We start from the raw sequence: 26003 nt of genomic DNA on the forward strand, positions 1-26003 counted from the left end.
ATGTTTGAAACCTACTGAGAGACATATGCAAGAGAAGGAAATGTCTAAAATGTTTTCAGCACAGAAGCATGAGGCTATAGAGAAACGTGGGTGTGTTTTTCTTTTAGAGCTAACTCATGCAACTATTTTTCATTTTGCAAAGGCCAAATGAATATTCATTCATTTCAGTGTATGGATCTGTTCACATGAACACTGCAACTCCATGTTTTCTGCAGTAGTTCCTAATAAAAGATGAGCTGCTATTGGGGGTGGAAGAATGAGAAGCTCTAAAGCGTACACTTTCTAAAGGGGCACTCTGGTTGCAGTCTATATCCTGGGAAAACCTGCAAAAAGTGACATGATTCAAGATCTGGTGAATGGTGATTTTAATATGACTTGAGGCCATTCAGAAGACCAGCTCACAAAATGCTAAAATTGTGTAGATTTCATGTCTTTAAAAAAAAAAAAAAAAAAGCTCTTGGCTTCAGCTAAACACAACATTGGTTTCAATTTCAGCACATCTTACATGCAAAGCTCAGTGTTTTCATTCTTTTAAAAAAGCATATTTTAATGTTTTGACTCTTCTAAAACAAACAGCCATCCACCCGGGTGATGGCAGTTCTGTCTTTCCCCACATCTTCCTGGATGGAGAACTATATGAACTGGCAGATTACAAAGGTAAGACTTAAGCGTAACAAATCCGAATTCCTTTGCCATCTCAAGAGACTTCCGACCTGCAAGCCCTTCAAACCTGTGGCTCTCACTCACTTTGCATATTTCACATGTGGCACCAATCTTTGTTACCTGCACTATCTTTATCAAAGCAATTTCAAGCAACAGCAGTCCTAACCCTACAACTGCTCAGTAGACCAACCCTACACTTACAGCAACAAAGAAGTTTTTTAAAACGGTCCAAAATAAATGCATGTGTTTTGCTCTTCCTGCAAAACTACACAATGAGACTGCAGAAGGGTACCACGTTTTCTGGATTAAAAACGTTTTTAATCCAGAAAATTCACAAAACAAGTTTCTCCTCCCCCTCTTTACCTGTTAAGATGAGGATGATAAGAACAGAAAAGACGTCTGGATACTTTGCAAGTACACCAGGAGCATTCATAGACATGTACTGTACAAAGAATGTCTCAATGTGCTTGCCTATAAGTTCATCAAACGTTGCACTCCATGCTCTGGCCACACTTGACGTTCCTGTCATAGAGCAAAAATCAGAAGGTGTTATAATTTCATGGTTTGGGTCTAGGTCAATGGTTCAAACCCACTTTTTAGAATGACAATCTGTCCATGACCCACTGAAAATGATGTCAAGCCACAAGTGACATCACCAAGTAAATTAAAATGAATTATAAATTAAAGTAAAACATATAATTAAATAAGGGGAAGCCAGCCCTGTTCCACCAAGTGAATTTTCTCTGTTGCCTGCCTGAAATAACACCCCCCCCCACACACACACACACACAAAAATCAGTAAGATTTTCAACTCTACACAGTGCCCAGTTCAATTTAAGATATTTAAACCAAATCACTATCAGGACCCACCTAGATTTACAAGGAAGAAAAAAAATCCACCTTACCAGCTCAAGCCTCTGTTTTATTCCTTTTATGGAAGCTGTCTTCTGGAGCATTTGCTGAGCTCATTTTAATAAGATCAGGACCATTCTGATAGCCTTGCATTCCTCTTTGCCTGACCTGACCACTAGTCAAGGCATGTTTGCTTATGTGCGAGCAAACGCAAATGCGTAGCTTAGTTTACCTCTCCGCAGGGTTCAATAGATTGTCAGGTTGGAGGGACTTCCTTCTTTGGTGTTTTTAGGGGGCTGCATTCATCGGATAGGGACTATTCTGATGTTGAACTCCTCTCAGCCTGCCCTTTCCAATGGACTAAGGCAAGTTCACCTACTCATGAATAAACATGCGATATGGCTCAATTTCACTTTCTACAGGGCTCCATGCATTTGCCTTCTCAGTTAGCATTTGCCTTCTCCCTCAGCCTGGAGGCAGGGAGGAGGCAGCAGCGCGATCCCCAGGATTGCGCTACTCAGAGGGCTGCAGGGGCTTGGGTGCACCCTGAGCAGCGCAATCCTGGGGATCATGCCACTGCCTTCCATCCTATTATGGTTTCATTTACTGTTTTTATATACTGTGTATATTAATTGCTAATTGTAAGCTGCCTTGGGCATGTGCTCTGGCATGGGAAAGGTGAGGTATAAATCTTTTCAATAAATATTATGGCAACCAGCTTGGATTAACAGTTGGCTGACCAATCACCAAATATGCACTGCTTTGTAAAGAGCCCTGCTGGGGGGAGGAGTGGAAAAGGGCAGGGAACGGCAGACTGGAACCCGGATCCTATCCCCCTTCCTGGGCTCAGTCTGCCTGCATGGATCAACCTGGACTTGTGCCAGAGATATTGCTGGCACAGATCCAAGTTGAACCACTGTGGCTGCTGAGGCTTTCACTAGGGCAAGGGGAGAAATGTCCCCATACCCAGAGGAGACCTCCAGCAGCCAAATTTTCCCTGCAGGATGTAGTGTAGCCCATGCCAGCGCCACTGCATCGCTGCATGGGAACTTAGTTAAGATTGGGCTGTGAGTCACTGAAGCTCCCCAGGTGGCGGAGGGTGGAAAAAGGATCTCCTTCCCATTTTTTCCTGCTGCTGCAGTAGCCAGATAAGCAAATGGGGAGAGAACAGACACAGTTATGGTCCGGATGATGTCACTGGGGCATCAAAGGGTTCAATTTGACTTGTAGTTGGGTTCATAATAAACAGAGCAATTTCCTGATATTTTCAGAAAATAGCTTGGCTTGCTAAGCCCAACTATAAGTTATAATGGTATAAGAGCTGAATAACTTCACACTTTAAGGAAAACCTTGACCCAGAGAAAATTCTACATGAAAAAGCAATGCATGATTACTTGTAGGTTCTCTGATCAGCAAGAGCTGTGGTCTTATAAACGCCAACAAAGCAAGGAAATTCCTAAACTGATACACATGGACACCAAAGAGATGTAAATAAATAGGGAGCTTTTGAAGTTCAACATATGTTGCCACCGCACCCAACTAACAGCAACACTCCTATTTCTTTCTGCAAATAAATTCATGCTGTGTTTCAGCAAAGAAGTTAAAAAAACACCATTAACCTCTACCCTCCCCTTCCCTTTAACATATCTGAATGATTGATACACACTACAAAACTGCCCACTGGAAGACTGTACTACAAATTGTTGGGATATCAATTCAGACAAGAATCAGTATTGCCCAGCTGTATTCCATAACTGCAGAGGAACACTTTAAGGACATTTTAGGTGCAATTGCTATAATGACGCAGAATTCCCTAAAGTGCTCCTGTAGGTAATGCACTGTTAACCATACCACGTTAAATTAAGCTTGCTGTGTGGACATTTTAAAAAATGTTCAAAATTAATATGAGCCAATAAACGTGTATTTCCCTGCAAGGATGCTAAATTTGCTGCTAGGAAAGCCAATTTCTCAATATTCAACAAGATAAATTTAGCCAATTACATATTTTTGTCCACTCTGTATATTTGCCTAGTTTCACAGATGCATGAGAGCCAATCTACATTGCCCCACAGCTTATCTCTTTAAGAGGAGGTCTGAATTGAGTCTTCTCACCAGAGAAGATGCCCTTGACCAAACAGGTGGTCAAAGATGCCCTTGTTGACCATTTGTATATTTTGATATATTCAACAAAAAAAATCCATAAGCACAACACCCTTTTGCACAGAGGGCCCAGTCCATTTAGTGGGCTAACAGGCAGAATGGGGCAACTGCACTCAAAAGTCTCTCTCAACATCAATGACAGAAGCTTGTGCCACAATCTAGCAGAATTAAGCACCTCAAGATATGTTGATTTCTTCAATGGGCATGAGCAAGCTTAATTTTGGTTTGAAATACAGTCTTTTTTCCTAAAGTAATGGCATTCTCTCACCCACTATTTCAGTCGGTTAACCACTCCTGCTTATCCAAATATATTATGCATTTCCTAGGTCAACATAATAACTTTTACAATGGGCTTTGAACTCTCAAAAAGGAAACTACTGTTAAAAACACATCTTATACAAATAGTCCACAGATCCAAATGTGTATTTTAGATTAAACAATGCAATGGCATCAAAAATACCCACCAATGACATAAGAAAGAATTAGATTCCAGCCAGTGATGAATGCCCAGAGCTCACCAACAGTCACATAACTATAGAGGTAAGCTGATCCAGTCTTTGGAACTCTAGCACCAAATTCCCCATAGCAGAGTCCAGCCAGCACAGAAGCCAGAGCAGCAATCAGGAAGGAGACGACAATCGCAGGTCCCGCATTTTCTCGAGCCACTGCCCCAGCAAGCACATAAACTCCTGCCCCAAGTGTGCTGCCTACACCAAGCGCAACCAAGTCAAATGTGTTGAGGCAACGCGAGAGTCGGCTGTCTTCTCTTGTGCAGTCTACCACTTTCCGACGAAATAATTGGCTTCCAAAACTGACAAGCCCCTTGCAACCCATCTTCTCAATTAAACCTGAAAGAGAAATGAAACAACTTAATCAATGCCAGTTCGAACCTTCAGTGGTACTGGTGGAAGTCGATGCGCGCGCGTGTGTGTGTGTGTAAATAAAAATATATTTTTACACCATTCATTGAAAGCAAGGGTTCCCAAACTGTTGCAATAAAACTTTTTAATTGAAGAGAAAACCACCTTACTTTTCTACATAAGAGGAAAAACACAATGGGAAAAATATTTTACTTCTGAGGAAAAGCATTATAAATACGATACAATAAGTTGTGTATTTATTGCTATAGCAATTTAGGGCATAGAGAAACAAATACTTACAAGCCTTACTTTTGGCAAGTTCTGGACACTTAGCCTACAATCCAGCACACTGTACTGAACAGCAGACCTGACCTTGTCTTCAAGCTAGCAATGTTTTCTAGTGTCACCATACACAAAACACACAGTGCCTTGTTGCTTTTAATCACACCCAATACAGTCATGGCAAGATGCAACTTGGGGCAGAAGATTGCATAGGGAGGATGGATTGGCACATCACCTCCTAGTTTGATTAAAAATGAGCCCAATGCAAGCTAGACCTCTCCCACAATGCTTAAAGTGATGTGCACAGCTTTCCAGCTCCAACTAATCCACTCTACAGCTTTGCTACATAAGAAACAAATGAATATAAATCCTGGCTTTTCAACTTCTATTTCAGCAACAGCAGATGGGGAAAAAATATGACCTTTAAGAAAGATAATAGTTTGACAGATATCTCAATTAAGGATGAAAGGGGACCACTAATCTTCATGTTAGTTTCCATGTTCTTGATTATATGGAGGGAGTAGCTGAGGAAAAATGGTTATTTATCAAAGAAACTTGAAAGGTTGTTTATTTAATAAGTTGAGTCTACATTTGAGGGTCAGATATTCTAGTTCCCCTCTGTTTTTTTTTTTTAAATAGCCTTCCCATTAACTAAACCCTAAGGTATCTCTTATTGGCAGCTTCACACACTCCCAAAATCACTGTTCTAAAGCTTGACCTTTTCTGCTAAGACCAACCAGCACAGGAAGCCAGCCATGTACACTGAATAGCCTCAACTGGTCCTCAACTGGCCTCAACTGGTCAGGGATGGACAGAGCTGTTGTGCAGCTATTGTGCTAACAGTGAAGTTCCTGTTCAGTTTACTCCTCAACTATCATTTATTAGATGTGCCCTATCATTTATTAGTTGTGCCTCAACCAAGTTGCACAGCATTCCAGTGTTCATGCGTTTTCGCCTCACAAAAAATGGGGAACAACTTGCCCAGTGAGCTTTGGGGTTGACTGAGGTTTTTACACTGGTTTAGGCATTCCAACCACAACACTACCCTGGCAAGTCACTATCACTCCATAATAAAAGGAAGATCATATGGGTCTACCAAAGAATCACAACATACCCAATGCCATACTCCACCCCCTCTCTCTAAAGAAAACCAAGGTGTCTTTTCAACATTATATAACACCATCAGTGCTCTCAGTGCTTGACAAAGAGCTAGGTTAGCCCACCAACAAATGATGATTGAAAGCACTATTATGAGGATGGAAATGATGGAAAGTACTATTAAAGCTAGCAACATTAAAACAATCCATGCAAGGAACAAATCAATGTGCTTTTTCTTAAAGGAAGTTCTGCTTCACTGACTTTTAAAGAATATTTTTGAACAATGAGTATTTGGAATTTCTGCAGGGGGTCACAATCAGCCCTTGAGCCTTATGATGTGTAGGCCTGAATGAAAATAGTTACTTCAGAGAGATGAAGAAAGGAGGTCATACAAGAAGATTATCACACAATGACTGCAATCCAAAGATTGTGCAAGTCTCGCTGAGGACCACTGTTGCTCCTTTTGCTTAAGAAGGGCAAATTATATTGGCCCAAGCAAGACAGATCTCAATTTAGATAACCTGCTCCTTCAGCCAAGAAGATTGGCAGGTGACCTTTAGCAAAACAATTTCCAGACTAAACCTACTTTGCAGATTAGGAGGATAAATAAGATAACCATTGTAAGGCAGTAGGAAATGCTGAACAAGTTGCCAACAATAATTCAGTCACCTGTTGTCAGCCATTAGTTCCTGCAGCAATGACCTGAACTAATCCCCAACTACACAGGACCCAGGTCCTCGGGATCCAAGGTTTTGATGAGAAGTCCTTGGAGCCCAAGTCAAGTCCTTGAGTCTATTTTCCTTCATCCACACAGGAGAAAGCTTGAACAGTATAAGGCAGTGGTCGTATCACATGGCTCCACTGATGTTCCCCATTGCTTGTGAAACAGCTTTTGTTAACCTCTGCCTTCAATTCTATATATCCATTTTACATAGATCCAGTTACTAATCCAAAGCTAAATAGATGGTTTTGATCCTGAAAAAAAATCACAAGAGATGAATACATTTCACAGGACCAAAAATGTACTTTTTGTATAAAAGAGGAATCTCCACCAATTAAGGAATGACGCATTCCCTTTGAAATACCTTTGCTGTGTGTAGTGCTTATCTGCAAAATCAGCAATTACCCCAGAAATTTATAATAAATATCAGGATACATAATAATCAGACATGACTTCCTCCAATTTACATATAGGCCTTTTATTTTAGAAAAGTTATGCCACATTCATTCAGTTTTTGCAAATAAATCAAGCATGGTATCCTATCTACCCACTGTCACACTTAGCAACATCAGAATCTTCATAAATCTAGAAAGATCTGTTTTGCCCCAGGAATACCATGGTGGTGTCCTATCTTTATATCTCTACAGGAGATCAACCAGGTCACTGCCGCAGCAGTCATCAAATCTGATGAAGATATTTCCTACAGTGTTCTGCTATCAATTAGCTCCGTGAGCATATATCAATGTAATTGGTCCACTGTCAATACAACACAGAAGAGCAAAACAATTTGAGCCTTCAGAAGATAACAAATTGGCCAGGATGTGCTTGGTATTCCCCAACAATCAGAATGCCCATAGACCAGGGTGATTAAGATCACCAAGGAAAAAAAGGCTACTTAGACCAATTGGTTGGTTGGTTCAGGGAGGGGGGGGTGCTCATCTCTGTCCACCTACTTGCCACTGCTATTGCTCCTCATTCTACTCCTTGGATTGAAAAAGAAATGAGGGGTCAGAGTGGAAAAGGAATATGGGAGGGAGAAGAGTGCTGAGCTTTTGGAGAATGTGAGGAACAGAAGCTGGTACATCAAGTAAGAGGGGGCAGCATTTAGCATATCATGTTAAGCATCAAAGAGGTCTTGGGCCAACTCTGCCATTGACCACGTTTCCTAAACAATGATGCATAGGACTAGCAGAGTAATCTAACCACTAAAACATGTTAATTTACAACTATTGTAGCTGCTTTGTTTCATTTCTGCTTCTTACTGTATATTGCTTAATACTGTATAATGCTTAATATTGCTTAATAGTCCTGCCTTGCCTCAATCCCACCCCAGAAACACAAAAGTAATAAACCCAAATCGTGTTCAAGGAGGCCTTTGTTCAGAACTAGTCTAAAGGCACAGAACTTGATGTGAAAGCTAAAGAGTTACTATTACAGCATTTTGTTTTTCTAAAATGCAAATGAAATGCTCTGGTTTATTGGGGGCAAATAAGTACGGTTCAAGAACCAAGGAAATTGTAGAGCTGAGGTAGTTAGCATTAAACCAGGAGAGAGAGAGCATTAAGTGTGTATGTGTGCACACATGTGTATGTACAGCATCTTTCCCCTGGTGAAAAGCCCCTGGTGGCCTATGCCAAGAACCACACACCCCCACACCATCAAATCAGAAAAGCAGCACTATAACCATTAAGAGCCACAAATCTTCAAAGCAGGAACGAAAACTAAACAAGTAAACACCCAGTGGAGCTAAAAGTCTTAACTTCCCCTTGGAATGCTAGCACAGAAGAAACAATTCTAACTTCAGCCAGGGGGGAATTCCACAGATGAACAACAACAGCACGTGATTTAATTTTTGTTTTAAACCATCAGCTTTCCTCCACCCTGAAAATGATCTGATGCTACACACATCCCTCCTTATGAACTGGGCAAATTGAAAGCGATGTTCCATGTTCATCACAGAGCAAGACCTCAAGGGTGAACTTCAGTGCATGTGCTGAAGCCCATCATCCAACCAGTTAGTGATTGCGTCATCAACACAATATCCAAGACTGGCTCGGTCCAAATCACCACTGATGGGGCTGCCTGCCCACTGAGTATGATTTTGCTGAATAAACCAGGTATTTTGATCAGAAACTGTTTTTCCTCCTACTGCTCCATACCTAGTCCTACCAGGGGCAACCCATGGCACATCAGACACTGCTCCCGACATGCCAAAAGCCATGAGACTCTGCCAGTCACTTGATCCAGCAAAAGCTCACCAGAATCCATTTTCTGTTCCTGACCTACCCCCTGTTCCATCCAGAATTTTAATAACAGTGTTTAAAGTAAGAATTTTAAACACAGAGTGATCACTATATCTCTAGTATAAATAAATGCTACATGGGAGGAGTTAAGACATTGAATACCTTCAGTAAACGGCAGTGTCTTTATGGATCATGAAGTGCACCAACTGCTGTGGTGGCCCAGAGATACACTAGCAGTTCCTCCCTTTTCTGCAGCAGCAGCATCATAACTGATAGGATGAAAACAAACTAAAGGAGAGACACAAAGACTAGAGACTGAGTAAGAAGCTGGAGAAGAGTAAGCGTGAGCAAAAGCATTGGCCAAACAGTGCTCCTACATACACCTTCTCACTTGCAAATAAAACCCTGTTTGATGTCCTGTTTGTGTACAGTGGTTAAATTTGCATTTTTCAGTGCCTCCCCTTGGAACTCTTTACCAAGGGCGTTCCAGTGGTCCCCATTATACCTTGGGCTAGGAACTTAACAACACCTTTCTTAAGGTATTTTCTGACTGTTGTTGAATTGTGTTTTCAAATAATTTTTCAGGCAAAGATAGTTGCTTCACTCTATCATTTTAAAGTTGTTTGAATTCTCTGTGAAGTTCTTAAATTGCCATTTGTGGTTTTAATCTTTGTCCATCACTTTGTGAATTCCAACTTACATACTGTAAAAAGTGACTAAAAAGTATGAAATAATAAAAGCATAAAATCATAAAGGTGCCTGTCCTAAACACTTGCATATTTATTCTCCTGTTGCGGATCACACACACCCCTCAAGCTTTCAACATCTCTCAGATTTCCTGAGCTACTTGCACAATGTTGAAAGACACTGTATATAATAGAAGACATTGTTTTGTTGCAAGACTACGAAAACTTTTCCTTCTGCCTCTTATCTGTCCAGCCAGAATGTCCAGCATTCATTTTCCCCCTTCTGGAATGAAGTCTGGAATGAAATGTGTTCAACTACTCTGACCACATTCTTGTCCAAATACTATACCTCCCACCTTTGCAGGACTTGCAACAAACCACTCAAATTGCGACATCACTTGAACAGAAGGTCATTTTTTTTTTTTTTTTTTTTTTTGCAGTACTGGCATTTAGAGCATCCTTGTTGGCATCCTTCAGTCTCGGAAGACTATGCTATCGTGCTCTGAATAGTGGTTCTGGAACAGAGTGTCCTCTCCAGTGCGCAAAGCCTGGGTAAAGTAGATATAGAGGATAGACTGTTACCCATGCAGCAAATCTCCCCTCTCCACGTCGCTGAAATGGTCCAATGGAAAGGTAGAAGCAATACGGTTGGTTCCAGCAGTGTCGCAGGAGTTGCCAGAACGTGACTGTGTTCAGCCATGAACTGCCTCAGGGACTCCGGCTCCGGATTTTGCCTCGAGGTTGACTCCTGAAGCCTTTTCCATAACTGGATGTAGCCACAAGGCAGTGGAGGTTTGGGATCAGAGTTTTCCTTCTCTCAGATGAGCTGCCTTCCCAGACTAACGAGTCCCATCTACCCAGTGGCTGTTTAGTCGCCTCTTACACAAGTGCAGCCAAACTGAGGGCCTATTCTTATCCTCCAGCCCCCAAGGGTTGAGCATACACAATTAGAGCACACACTACATTGTAACAATAATCTAGTAGACAAGAACATCAGAACTCAACAGTTAGTCATTTGAAAGCATTGCCATGGTACACAGTCACGCTCTGGCAACTCCTGCGACGCCGCTGGAACCAACCGTATTGGCTTCTGCCTTTCCATTGGACCATTCCAGCGACGTGGAGAGGGGGAATTTGCTGCATGGGTAACAGCCTATCCTCCATACCTTCTTCACCCAGGCTTCGCGCACTGGAGAGGACACTCCAACCGCCATACAGCATCGGCACAACACGGGAAGCAGCAGTGCGCCGTGAGAGGAAAAAGGTTGAAAATCTCTGGGCTAGAGCATGAGAGGAGTAGAAGCTGGCACAACACCAGGCAAGAGGGGGCAGCATTTGGCATGCTGCCTCAGGCACCAGGTCATGGATCGACCCTGATCCCCTGAACAAGTAAATCATCAAGGAGTGTAATCTGAAGTATAATCTGAGTACAATCTACGTAGTTTATATCCTGCAGAAATATTACAAGGAACAACATTAAGGTGGGAAGTCCAAGCAAGAGCCCAGAGCCAAGGATGGCTGACTCCCACATTACCCTTTTAATATAATAGAATAGTCTTAAATTTGTCAGCACAACAAAACTTTACTTCAATAAGGCTCCTGTTGCACTCAGAACAAGCTGTGCTTAGTTGAGCAAGCCAACATTGGCAGCTGAATAAAGCTGTTTTCTATAAAGTATATATAAAAAAAAGAGGCTCAATCTGTAATAGTGATTCAGAATGCTCAGGAGGGGTGGAAAATGTTCTCATTCAACTTAAACTGAATGTTCAGACATTCTAGCAAAGAGTCTCTCCTAAAACCTGTTGTGTTATTGTGAGTGTGACAAACCTTACTCAGACATTTGCTCCCTGTAGAGAGCACAGGCAAACCATGCCGCCAACAATGATGCACTAGCTAGCTCTTCCTCTATGTCCAGCTCTCCTGACATTCAGCATTTGTCTGCATTGGCAAATGCTGAACATGGGGAATTTCTCCCCATGACTGGAAGTCCACAACGTTCAGAGTGCTCAGTAACACGCAGTAACCAGAAAAAAAGCCCACACAAACTTTGCCCACATGAGTTAGGATGGGAGGATTCAATGTGTTAGGGCAGAGGTTTTCAAACTTTCAGGGAGAGTCTGAATCGCAGTAAGTTCTTGTAGGGGGAGGCAGCAACGCAACCTCCAGGATCACGTTGTTAAGAGGGCTGCAGGGACTGGGATGCACTCACCAGTCCCTGCAGCAGCCTTCCTGGGGTATGGGGAGCCCTGCATGAGGGTCTGCAGGGCTTCCCAGGTCTTGAAAAGTGAAAGTGCAGCGATTGCGCTCCACTTCCGGTTTTGTGATGCCCCAGTTTGAAAAGCCCTATGTTAGAGTAAGGGCATTTTTTTCATCAGGGAATTCTTGTGTGATCTTTTTTCATAGAACCACAGAATGGAAAGGTAGACTCCATGAAGTCACAATGCTCGCTGAACTGGTACTTTATATCAGAACTAAAGAGAGAAGGCAATCTACAAGGTGGCCACAAAGTCCCAGTATGTGAGATCTGTGTAGATTTAACACTGAAGTCATTTGGGATTGGTCATTTAAGCCTGCATAGGGACTTTGTGGACACCCTGTGGTAATTGTTTTATAGCATCCCTTTATAATTTACTGGAGAGGCAAAACCTACAGTGCAACTATAAATCTTGATCATGCATTTGGCATGCTGGATCATAGCTTCATTTATGGTTAACACACTTTTCACATTCTTTAGACGTATTTATATATTCTTCAAAACTTATATTACATATACATTTGTAAGGAATCTAAATTATACACTGAGAAAGGCCACTGTATGGAAGATAACCCAAGTCTGAATATATTTTACTCCTCAGTTTTCTAACTGAAAATAATAGCAACACTGCAGATTTAAAACTTGCAGGATAGAGGGAAAATACAAATTGAGGTGAAGCAGTTGATACATTTCAAGCTTACTATTAAAAAGTTAACACTGAACACATGGGAACCTTAGGGTGAAATATGAAAGGGGCCCACAGTCAACAACACTTATTGTGGCAGTACAGCAAATACCCAAAAGATGCTGCGGCCGATTATCACTGTTTCAAATCTGTGTTGTTTGAGCACAGACTGCAAAAATAGGTTTTCTGCACATAGAAAACTAGCAGATCAGGAAGGCTAGTACTCTTCTTGTTTCCTATGTGGAGGATCACATTTTTTATGTGGCAAAGGATTCAATTATGTGAGCCCTACTTGGGCTTAACAGTGGTATAGCCCAGATACAGCATTTACCACATCAGTGAGAACTAGATCTGAGTTAGTTCCTCTGAGTTTAGTTCCTAAAATCCGAGTAACAAGAAATTTCATGTAATGTTGTATTATCGCCAAGGAAATCAAGAATGCAAGCTCCACAAGCATCTCTCACAAGCTGACTTAAGCGGACTCTACAAGACAATGGACAATAAAGAGAAGGAGCATGCTTCTGTTAATAAGTGGAGGATAGTGAAGTTTTTACTGGAAATACTTATATACTGGACCTCAGCATATTTATTAAACCTGCAGAACTTGTGACCCATCAAGAATATATAAAATGTATGAATAGTTTTTAATGAGGCAGAAAACGTTAATTTTTCCAACATCTGGGTTCACTGCATATTTATATATATGTATATACATACATATACACGAAGTTCAAGATGGCATTTAGAGAATCCCCAGGCAAGGTCCCATCCTGACATTAACCAGACCTGCACCTGCTTAGCTTCAGCAATATAGCTGCACCATTTGGCTCTGAATACCAGCAGCACAAGAGTAATGGTAAGGAAGACAAAACTTAGGGTCCAATCCTATCCAACTTTCCAGTGCTGATACAGCCATGCCAACTGCATCCTGTGGAGGGGGGCAGTCATGAAGGCCTCCTCAATGTAAGGGATCACTTGCTCCCTGACCTTGGGGCTGCACAGGTGCTGGAAAGTTGGATAGGATTGGGCCCTCAAAGCGTGTTTACTTTTTCTCCAGCTTATTTACTGTTGCCAATAGGCAAATAGTGACTCGATAAAATAATCTCTCTCCGGTATAATAAAATAATGATAATGTTTACTATAACTGCAGTCATTTAGAGAAAATAAAATAGAATTAGTTTTTCTCCCCATTTAGTAGAGTGAGGTAAAAGGAGATCACCTGAGGCATAAAACATCTTTTATAAGCTGAATCCTAAATACATAAAATTTCCTGAATGGATGTTCTAGTTGCCATTCTGTTGCTGGTGCTCTTGAATTCTCTTCTCAAAAAATGCAGAAACCAAGGTGTCAGTGATTCAGGCTGTATCCAAAGCAGCCATAATGCAGGAACACTCCCTATGCAAGTCTTCCTATACATGTCATTACTGAGTTATTGATGAAAAGCAGTTTGAGAAAGGATTTTGCACACCACTGACATACTGGAGAACACTCCTTGTATTCTGCTCTTTGGAAAACAAAGTTATCAGAGAACATTACCATACCATGCTCATGCTTTGAAGCAAGTATGGGTGTTTCAGGTTAAGTAACTGAATCCCAATTAAGGTATGTGGCCAAGATTCACACACCTAATGTTTGGTCAAAATTTTCAGCCTCTCTGAAGTCTGAAATAAGAGAATGGCAATACAGACAGTGTGGGAGGGGGCAGAGATGGATATTAAGGAACAAATGTAGAGCTACACCAATAGGAAGACATACAAGCTATACCCTCTCAATGGTGCATTAGAAGATTTATTCAACAGCAACCTGGTCACAGTAACTTTGGAGACTAGCATAGTCAGGAAGAATCCTGACTAGTGCTTCCATGAGCAGAACACTCCTTCTGTTTCCAGCAGGAGCTCCCAAAAGCAAAAGCACTAATTGAGATGCCACCCAGAACATCTATGACTTTCATAATCATCATAGTTTAATATGCCTTTACTAGCCACACACACACCCCTGCTTGTAGACTCACCAATTTAAACAATGAGACACAAAAGGCACAGGTTGAACTGGAATGTTGCCCAAAAAACATGAAAATGAATTCAGAGATATTCTTCTCCTTGTGAACTCATGGGCAAGTTCTTATGCAAGCATCTGTGGAACTAGCTACTCTGCCCAGGGTTCTTCAAAACCCTGGCTCTTTTGGTTCCTATAATATAAATTCACATCTGCCTGCACTGGAGGTTATTCTCTACTTAGCATGTAATCCTTTGTACTATACTGTTTAGTGTTCGCTTTGAAAACACAACATTCCCTGGCTCTGTTGCTTTATCCAACCTGCATCACACAGGACACTGTATTTACCTTTCAGTGCATATATCCCTTACAGAATGACCAATTCTGGAAGGTTTACAAAACTTTACAACTTCTTCCTATAAGGTGCACAGGAGCATTCTTTTCCTACATACCAAAGAGAGAACTCAGACAGTGATGTATGCAACCAAGAGATCAAAACCACTCCCAAGCTCATAAATCCCTCTTCTTCTCTGTTGCTCAAACTCTATCAGTATGGGGACACTAATCACTAGTCAGCTACTGGCTAGTCAACTGATCTATGAAATATTCCATAAAGTCAATAATGCTCCTTCGTAAGCTGAAGCCTTCCCTTTTTATTGATGTTGTCCAACAGCAACAGCAAGAATGAGGACCCCTTCATCAGCTTTGCAGTAAGCAGTTACATGCGTGCGTGCGTTTGTACAGACCTTGTAACTCTTTTCTGCCTGCTCCCTTCTCAGATCACAAAACTTATGCAGAGATGCCTGCTGTTATAGCTCAAACACATAGACCAGGAAGGAAGTACAAAGCAAACACACCCAATCAATCTTCAAAAAGACACAGATCTAGGGTTAGCATCTAGCCAGAATACCAGACTGGTCAGAATCTCTCTCTCACTGTCTTAATTGCCAGGATTGGAGGATGCAAAAACCAGAGGAAAAAAATTCCACCTAAGGATTTCTTGCTCTGGAGCAGGGGTGCTCACACTTTTTTGGCTCGAGAGCTACTTTGAAACCCAGCAAGGCCCGGAGATCTACCAGAGTTTTTTTACAATGTTCGCGCCATCATAACATATAACATTTATGTGTACAATGTATGTTGGTGTACCTTGCATAACCGCATGAGCCAATATTGCACAACACAACATAATTAACTATAAACATTTTTTGTAATTACTTGAGTTTACTTTGATGACTTGCACTGAAGTGAATCAGCCAAGGATGCATAGTCCTGACAGTAGCTGCTGACAGCCAGCCTCAAGCACACTTCCAAATGTTCATCAGTCATGGTGGAACGGTACTTGGACTTAATGATCTTCATATAGGAAAAGGCTGACTCACATAAATAAGTGGAGCCCTTCCCGCCTCAGGTGCTCTTATATCCCTGAGGGCCCTATTGCCTTCAAGTGGCTGCAGCTGTGCAGCACACTCTGCTGGATGCCCAGGCCTTACCCTTAAAGGAGCCACTGCTGACACCACACCTACCTCCTCACAGGATCTTCCTCGATTCCAATACAAGTGGGGGGGGGGAGCAGATCTCTATACAGACCAGTGCAAAAACAGGGGAAAGGTGTGGGGGAGGGAAGATCTCTGTATAGACATCACAGCAAGACCAGTGCAAAACCCCTTGCACACAGAACCAACAGATGGAAGTTGGGGGGGGGGCAGATCTCCATACATACCAGTGCAAAAACAGGGGAAAGGTAAGTCAGCCCCAGTAGAGTCAATGGGGCTCACTCCCAGGGATGCATGGACTGGAGAGAAGCCTGCCAACGGCTCCTCTCCCAGGGAGGAGCCTGCCAGGTGCTCACTCCCTAGGCTCCCTGGGCTCCCTCCCTGGGCTCACAAGCCTGCCAGGGGCTCACTCCTAGGGATGCATGGACGGGAGAGAAGCCTGCGATCTACTCATTTCGCCTCAAGATCGACTGGTAGCTCGCGATCGACATATTGGGCACCCCTGCTCTGGAGCTAAGTGTCTTCCTTTCTGGACAAAGGAAACTTTCAGATTCAACCCTCTGTTGAAATCTGAAACCTTTCAGTCCAGTTGTACATTAGTCCACCATTTACTACCTGGCTTGAAACTGTTTGGTCATTCGTGTTATTGTTACTTGCCTGGTTAGGATCTGAAGCAATAAAATTAGCAATAGCTGAACATTAGCATGTCTAGAAAATAGGTACGCCTAATTTAATGCTCTTAAATGTCTCTGCCCAAGGTTGTATATAAGCAACAGGGATCAAATGGGTACACACCTGTAGGCTGGGTAGAAATGGGATAAATCTAGTGTTAACAGCCCTTTTTCTTCAATGACAGCAGAAATAGAAGCCTACTTCTTTCTATCCCTTCGCAGTTTAGGGTGCCTCTTAGCCATGAGGAACAAAACCTCCCTCTCACAAAGCAAGGCGTGGCTAAGTTGGACTCTGACAAGTTTGCAGAAGAAATTGAAGAGCAGCAGAACTCCACCCGCATATCTCCATACACTGGCTAGAAGGAAAATAGACTTTAAATAGAAAGTAGACTTTATCTGCACAGTCAGATAGATAGGGGTTGGCAAAAAAAAAAAAGCACGTCGCCACAGAACAGTTAAGTGCACGAAGATTTGTGCAAGATTACAAGGTACTACCAAAAAAAGAAATCAAACAGTGGGAGAAGAAAATGCTATATTGCCCTGGTGTGTGTGTGTGCATTTTAGTATTAGAATTATTCAGATGATCGGATTCAAAATTCACAGTGAACAAAACACTAATGTGTTCCTTCCAGTTCTCTCTTCCCACCTCCTTTTGTTCTCTACACATTCATTAGCAACTTAAATAAGCACAGAAGGGTTGCTTAATTAAATAAGCACAGAAGGGTTGCTTAATTAAATCAGTATTTAAGTTTTACAGGAATGAATCAAGCACAGATCAACAGAGTAAAACTCAACAAGATGAGTGATGAATCAGGTCCTATTTGCCACGAATCAGTGAAGTGGAAATATGCATTTTAGAAATCCAAGAAGTCAAAACCTAGGATTTGTGTTATAAGCCTGAACTAGCACAACCTGCAAGCACTCCCCACACACAAGGAAAGGAAATGTAAAGCTTCCTTTTATGGTTTGTAACAAGCTGCAGTTTCCAGTCTCATCAAATCTGATTCTGGTTTGATATCCATGCTGGTTAACAGACTATGGTATTAGCAAATCACATTTTCTAGAGTTAAAAAGAAACTGCAGTTTGTAACAAACCACCAGCTGAAGCCTGAAACCTCCTCCCCACATTTGAAAGAGGAGAGCACGCAAGCCCACAGTTTGTTGTTTTCACCAAGCAAACCACTGTTCCAACTTGAGGTGAAGTGCTTCCCAGTGCAGGCTCACAGCCCGAAGGAGGAAAGCTATTTCAGGTAAGCAAACAATCGATCCCAACATGGCGTCAACCATCAGTGCACAGAAAGACTCTGTACAGATTTCCTGTTACCTTCTCCTTAAAAGTTCAAGTTCTTTGGGAAGGCTGACATATCAAGCCACCACATGGAACCTATTTTAAATCACTACAAATGGTGGCTGTTCTCAAACATAAAGCCAATATTTCTACAACAGCAAGTAAGCATATGGTATGGGCAATTTTATTTTTTTTTAAAAACAGTATATAAGCACAAAGGTCCAAAATAAAACTGAGCTGCTCCGTACGGCAGTAGCTGCCACACACGAGAACAAATCAGTTCCACAGACACAAGTGTGTGTTTATACTTTTAAATATTATATATGGGGGGCATGAGGTGTTACTCCTTTGTTTTAATGTTTTGCCTGTCATCCAGCTGGCATAATCTCCAAAGAACAATGGGCTTCAGGACTTTTTCCAACAGCTGAAATACTTGGGGGGGGGGGGGAGAATCTGAAACAAAAACATGGAAAGAAATAAAGATCAAATGCTGAATAGGAAATACAGTAGCAGCAAAGACAGAATAAGGTAGCATGTTATAACAGGTCACACTGACCTATTGGCTATGAAGAGTTGCAAAAGGCAAATAAGGAAATTGGAAAACTACCCAAAACTATTTTCTCAATCTATCTGGTCATGGTTAATAGGTTCGTGCAAGTGAAGGAAAAGAATAAGGATACCATGGAAGATAGATTGAAAGGCCAATTACATGCTAATGCACCAAACAGACTAATGAGCATAATGAGCCGCACTGGGTCCCTTTGGGGAGAAGGGCAGGATAAAAATAAAGTTTATTAATTATTATTATTATTATTATTATTATTATTAAACTGAGTGTCTCATGCAGGTTTCCTGTTCATCATCAGTACTCTTTGTCTTTCCTCACAACCTCCCCTTTGGAATTATTTTAGAATACTCCAAACTCACAGGAGTTTCAGGAGACAAAAAGAAGTGCTTTCTCACACAGCACATAATTAGTGTATAGAATTTGTTGCCACGGTGGTGATGGCCATAGCTTAGATGGTTTTAAAAAGGGAATTACCGTAGACGGAGCCATTTAGAACAAGGTTATAAGAGCTATTAACCATGCTGCCTCTAAGTTCAGACACAGTGTGTCTCTGAATGCTCAGCAGCTGAGGAGCAAAAGCAGAAGAGGGTTATTGCCTAACATCTTGCCTCTGGCATTCCCACAAGCATCTGGTTGGCCACCAGAAAACAGGATGCTGGACTAAATAGACCTTTGGTCTGATCCTTCCTTCTGTTCTTATCCACACCAATATTAAAGATACAGAACACTCTGAGACACAGTTACTCCCTTGCACATAACTCACGGAATGTACAACTGACAATGCAAAGAATAGCCTCATTTGTGTCACCAATGTAATGTTTAAGTCACAAATTGTATGTGTAACAACTTCCACCACCAGATCTTATGCTCTGAAAAGAGCTTTCAAGAAAATGATGCTGCTGCCAGCTTTGTAACCTCACAAGCTAATTTCTCATGTGAAAGGATTATTCTTGAGTGAGAAAAGTAGCCTACACTGGTCCTGAGAAAGTGATTATAGGCAAAGTGCCCAAAAAGGCAAGTGTAAGCAAAGCTGGGAACTTGGTCTCATAATTACACCATAATTATTAAATAATAGTAATTAAGAGTCCCATACTTACACAAGATATAAAATGGAATGAAGTAATTCTCGTAGCTTGAATAAATTCACGTGTTCTACCAAACAATTTACTGCTTTTCTTGTTACTTCAGTGTTACCAGCTTCTTACTCTCTCCATTAAGTGAAGCTATGCCAGGATTTCACCAGCTGTGAAATTTGGGCGCCAGCAATTATTACCTGAATGAGATCATGTGGCTAGATAGAAAAGGAGGTTGGACAGGCCAACCTCTCTCTCAGAGAGAGAGAATTCTCCACTGTAAGTACATACCTAACTGAAGGAGAATCAGCACGGTTCATCAAAGGAAAATATTGCCTCACTAACTTTCCAGAGTTCTTTGAGAGCATCAACAAGAATGTGGCCAGAAGTGATCCAGCTAACTTTGTCAAAAGCTTCTTGAAAGTTCAAGTATATAGAGTACCTCACCAAAAGTTTTTGAGTGAGCTTAGCAGTCATGAGATAAAAGGCTATGTCATTTTATGGATTGGTAACTGATAAGTGAATAGGAAGGGGAAGAGTAAAAATGAATAGGACATTTTCAAAAGAGGATGATAAAGCAAGGGGGTTCCCTAAGGATCTGTACTGAGACCAGTGCTTTTTTTAACCTGTGATTTATGTCTAGATCCCAATCATTTATAAACAAAGGGACCACATTTACAGATGCCAAACCATCCAGGTGGTTTAAAAAAAAAAAGTTTGTGAAGAGCTTCAAAAGGATCTGTCCAGACTGGGTGAATCAGCCACAAAATGGCAAGCACTGTTCATTGTCACTAAGTGTAAAGTGACAACATTGGGACAAAACCTCTCATCTACACTGATGGAATCAGACTTTCAGTGACAAACCAGGAAAGAAACGTTGGGGCCATGGTGGATAGCTCAATGAAATCAACCTAACATGCAGCAGAAGCAAAAAGAGGCAAATGCCATGTTAGGTATCATTTGAAAAGGGATCAAGGATAAAACTGCTAATATAATACTACTGTACAAATCTACAATGAAGTTTAGAATTCAGTGGACCCTTGCTTTACAATAGTAATCCATTCTGGAGAGACCACTGTATTGTGAAAATATTTTAATGTAAACTCAATAACGCATTAGTTTTTTTAGTAATTTGTTCCAAGACCTCAAAAGTTGAAGTTTCTGCCACAGAGCTACTTTCTTCTCTAAAAGGTGCCTATTGTGCTCTTTAGGAGCCAAGGTTATCAGGTTACCCAATGTAATTATAAAACACAAAATCACAAAGCTTTATCTTTTTCTAGATATACACAGTAACACTGTTGAAAACACTGCTGCCAGATGAGACACTACCTAGAAAGCTTGCATTTGCATCAGTTACATAGTTCCCTCCATACACACAGCTATGATTTTATAAATGCTGCCATTGGCCAAGACACTAGCAAACACTTGCATTCACACCACTAATTAGCTTATCACCCAGGAGGTGCTGTTGATGGCAATCATGAGCCCATCATAAAGTGAATAATTTATTCTTTCTTTATGGCATGAACAAGTGGATGCAGACAATTTTCTTCTCACAATAGGCTAAGAGTTACCCAGCAACAACTAGTGGATCTGTTTCACTGTCACAGTTAGGTAGACCAGTGTTTCCCAAACAGTGGGTCAGAACCCACGGTTGGGGTGGCAAACTGAGTTTTGGTGAGTTGCAAAAAGTTTCTGAATATTAAAAAAAAGACTTTGCAAGCACCATTACTCAGTTTGCAGAAGAAAACATCAGCAGTGAGAAATCCAGATAAAGAGACTGCTCTCCTGGCTGGAATGCTGATCTGTGATATGAGGTAATTTTCATGCCCCCAAATTAGAATGTCACATTTTCCAATTTTTTCCTAGTAATTGGCATACTGTAGATCATTCGTGAACCCAGTTTCAGACTTTTGTCTGGCCTGGAAGTCCCTAACTGCTCATCCAGCTCTCCAGTTCAGCCTTCTGGGCACTCTGGAATGACTGTAAAGGTTTGAGGAAACAGTCTTTGAACTGTATTTCTAGCAAGAGTCTAGCAAATGCCTACACACCTATACTATATGTAAAGGAGCTCCCAAGGAGCCTTGGGAGCACAGAACCACAAATATTAATTAATAATTTTAATTATACAATATAATAAATTATTATTAATAATTAATAAAATTATTATTTCTTTCCTAATCTCCTTTTTTGTCTAGTAAAGCTATATGGGCCACAACAGATTGTCATTTTAAAAAGTGGGTCCTGATGCTCAAATGTTTTGGAAGCTCTGAAACAGATGAGTCATGGCTCCTTCAGTTGCCATTTATTCTCTAGTGTAGGAAGTCTGAGCAGCGCTTCGTCCATAGCTACTAGCAATATTTTAGAATTCAAATTCCAAAGACTATGAGCAACTTTGGCTTTCGTTAAACTGTATAAGCACCATCAATCCACCACAGGCTTTCCAGTGGGCACCTCATTGGTACCCCCTGGCAAAGCAGTTTTAAGACATTCCACAGAAACCAACAAAAAACACTTTGCATTTGTCTTATAAAGATGCATCCTATCATAAGAATCTCATCAATCAGTTTTAAATTAGCATCTTTCCACTATAACAACTGCATGCAGTACAAGTAACAGCTGCTTAAAAAACAAACAGATACCAGGGTGATTAACAATCTCCAATCCTGATACCAAACTAAGGTGACATCTCTAAAACAAGCCCACACTCAAAATTTCCATTCCATTTTAGATGGGGAAAGTCACTGCAACCAGCTGGGTGACTTAAATACCAAACACAAGCCACATCTGCCTTGACTTTCTGAGGGGAGCAGCTATTTGTGTTTTGGCTTTCAGTTCTTAATTATAAAAAGGGGAGATTAACAGAACAATCCTGTGCATGTCTATTCAGAAGTAAGGCCCATCGAGTTCAATGGGACTTACTCCCAGGTAAGTTGGGATAGGATTGCAGCCCAAGGTCTCAATCCTATCCAACTGTCCAGCTCTGGTGTAGCCATAATGCAGCTCTGTGATAAGGGAACACATGTTCCCATACCTTAAGTGACTTAAGTCCCAGTGACTATCCCTCCACCACAGGATGCAGCAGTGCACATTCTACTGGCACAACCACACCAGCACTGGAAAACTGGATAGGATTGGGCCCTAAGGCTGGAATCCTAAGCACACTTTCCTAAGAGTAGGCTCCACTCAGTAAGACAATGGGACTTACTTCTGAGCAGACAAGCCTAGGATTGGGCTCTAAGGAGCTTACCTGATTATGCCAGGAAGAAAATGACTGATATGGAAAAGTAGAGTCTCAGCAGCCAGGCTGGCATCTCTTATGGCCAATCCCACATAAGCAAGGGAGGCCATGAGGATTACTATACTGTACTTGCTATACCATAAATAGCTGGCACAGCGCAGGCTGCTGATTCAATCTGTGGGTCAATTGCGTCAGGCGTCCAGCTGGAGCCAAGCCACAAGTCAAGCAGAGCGCATGGGTGGTCGAAGTGGGGGGCTCTTGAAGCAAGGAAGAACTGCGATGCTCCAGCTGGGAGGAAAGCACAGGCGGTTGCCTCGGAGTGACGACTCACTCCACCGAACCAGCCCTCCGCGTGGCCGAGGAGAGCACCATGTAAGGAAGGGCTGCGTCCCTCTCGGAGCCGAATCCGATCCGCGCCCGGGGAGAGGAAGGGGTCGGTGGGAGTGCATCGGGAGGGGTGAGAGCGAAGGGCAATGCGACCCCGCTGGTTGCCCGCTCTGATAATCCACCCGGGCAGGGCAGGGCAGGGCGCATGCTTCCTCCACATCCCTCTCTCACTATAAATATTGCATCATGCACCACGCTGCCGTGCAAGATGGACTCCGCGCTGGCAGGGGGCTGAGCACCTCGGCGTGCATGGTGCCACCACACCACACCACACCAGCGACCCAGAAGGCGGCCGGGCTGAGCCAGCTAAGGCTACAATCCTATCCACACTTTCCTGGGAGAAAGCCCCACTAACTATAGTGGGACTTACTTCTGAGTAGACATGCAAAGGATTGGGCTCCAACTCCCTGGACACGCCTAGAAAGCCGGCTCCTCGAGGTAGCAACCCTCTTCTCCCCCAGGGAGAAGCGGAGGAGAAAGGTCAGAGCAGCAACCGGGAGGCGCCAGGAATGCCGCGCTCTCCTGGCCCCGGGTCTGACTTGGGCTGCAATCACACTTACCTGGGAGTAAGCCCCACTGACTCTAATGGGACTTACTTCTGAGTAGACATGCATAGGTTGGGGCTCTTACTCTACCTGTGCGCGAAGCCGGCTAATTCCCAGGTAAGTGGCAGCGGAGAAAGGCTGGAGTAGCGTCAAAGGAGGGCGAAGCGCTAGGGAGTCTCTCCGGAGGAAGGAGGCAGCCGACCTCGTCTCCGCGCTGTGCTTACAACCTTCCTCCGCGGGGCTCCTCCCTCCCGAGTAAAATGAATGGAGAAAGTCCGGGGGGTGGAGAGAGGGCGCCTGTGGGCGGGGCTGGCTGCCTGGAACAGTAACTGAGGCTACAATCCTAGCCACACTTTCCCGGGAGTAAGCCCCATTGACTCCAATGGGACTTACTTCTGAGCAGACACGCATTGGCTGGGGTTGTCAGGCTACAGTCCTTTCCTGGGAGTAAGCCGATTGACTATAATTGGACTTACTTCTGAGTAGACATACATTGGCTGGGACTCTCAGGCTACAATCACTTTCCTGGCAGTAAGCCCATTGATTATATTGGAACTATTTTCTGAGTAGACATACATTAGCTGCGGCTCTCAGGCTACACGCCTATCCACACTTTCCTAGGAGTAAGCCCCATTGACTATAATGGGACTGACTTCTGAGTAGATATGCCTAGGATGGGGCTCTTCGCCGGCTCCAGGCTTCATGCCAGGCTTGGAAAGGGCGCGCGCCACTGCCTGCGGGAGGGGACGGAAAGGCAGAAGGGGGACTCCCGCGCTCGGCCACCCGGAAGCGGGCTTTCCGGTGCGCGCGCCGCCTCTGCAAGGTGTGTCCGAGGGCAGGACGCGCCGGAGCCGCCCAGCTGCGACCCGCTCCCTTTCTCCCGCCCGCCCCAGCACTGCGCGTGGGAGGAAGCAGCCAGCGCAGCGTCGCTTTGTTGCTCTCCAGCGTCACCGCCTCGGATTGGCTCCGATCAGGGCAAGGCAGAGGCTGCGCAGGGGGAGAAGTGAACATAAGAACATAAGAACAGCCCCACTGGATCAGGCCATAGGCCCATCTAGTCCAGCTTCCTGTATCTCACAGCGGCCCACCAAATGCCCCAGGGAGCACACCAGATAACAAGAGACCTCATCCTGGTGCTCTCCCCTACATCTGGCATTCTGACTTAACCCATTCCTAAAATCAGGAGGTTGCGCATACACATCATGGCTTGTACCCCATAATGGATTTTTCCTCCAGAAACTCGTCCAATCCCCTTTTAAAGGCGTCTAGGCTAGACGCCAGCACCACATCCTGTGGCAAGGAGTTCCACAGACCGACCACGCGCTGAGTAAAGAAATATTTTCTTTTGTCTGTCCTAACCCGCCCAACACTCAATTTTAGTGGATGTCCCCTGGTTCTGGTATTATGTGAGAGTGTAAAGAGCATCTCCCTCTCCACTCTGTCCATCCCCTGCATAATTTTGTATGTCTCAATCATGTCCCCCCTCAAGCGTCTCTTTTCTAGGCTGAAGAGGCCCAAACGCCATAGCCTTTCCTCATAAGGAAGGTGCCCCAGCCCCGTAATCATCTTAGTCGCTCTCTTTTGCACCTTTTCCATTTCCACTATGTCTTTTTTGAGATGCGGTGACCAGAACTGGACACAATACTCCAGGTGTGGCCTTACCATCGATTTGTACAACGGCATTATAATACTAACCGTTTTGTTCTCAATACCCTTCCTAATGATCCCAAGCATAGAATTGGCCTTCTTCACTGCCACCGCACATTGGGTCGACACTTTCATCGACCTGTCCACCACCACCCCAAGATCTCTCTCCTGATCTGTCACAGACAGCTCAGAACCCATCAGCCTATATCTAAAGTTTTGATTTTTTGCCCCAATGTGCATGACTTTACACTTACTGACATTGAAGCGCATCTGCCATTTTGCTGCCCATTCTGCCAGTCTGGAGAGATCCTTCTGGAGCTCCTCACAATCACTTCTGGTCTTTACCACTCGGAAAAGTTTGGTGTCGTCTGCAAACTTAGCCACTTCACTGCTCAACCCTGTCTCCAGGTCATTTATGAAGAGGTTGAAAAGCACCGGTCCCAGGACAGATCCTTGGGGCACACCGCTTTTCACCTCTCTCCATTGTGAAAATTGCCCATTGACACCCACTCTCTGCTTCCTGGCCTCCAACCAGTTCTCAATCCACGAGAGGACCTGTCCTCTAATTCCCTGACTGTGGAGTTTTTTCAG

At 43.1% G+C, this 26003-nt stretch overlaps 1 protein-coding gene across 1 annotated transcript in view; it reads right to left on the reverse strand.

Annotated features, from left to right (window-relative positions):
- Positions 1-23938, reverse strand: part of SLC7A1 (solute carrier family 7 member 1) — a 52937-nt gene extending 28999 nt beyond the window's left edge. Inside the window, exons 1-3 of the mRNA XM_066619805.1 lie at positions 23856-23938; positions 4140-4523; positions 1027-1185 (exon numbers count right to left, since the gene is read on the reverse strand). Of these exons, the coding sequence (XP_066475902.1) occupies positions 1027-1185; positions 4140-4509 (529 nt within the window). The 5' untranslated portion in view covers positions 4510-4523; positions 23856-23938. The remainder of the gene's footprint in view (positions 1-1026; positions 1186-4139; positions 4524-23855) is intronic.
- Between the last annotated feature and the right edge of the window lie 2065 nt (positions 23939-26003).

This window comes from Tiliqua scincoides, chromosome 3 (genome assembly GCF_035046505.1).
Source record: "Tiliqua scincoides isolate rTilSci1 chromosome 3, rTilSci1.hap2, whole genome shotgun sequence".
NCBI lineage: Eukaryota > Metazoa > Chordata > Lepidosauria > Squamata > Scincidae > Tiliqua > Tiliqua scincoides.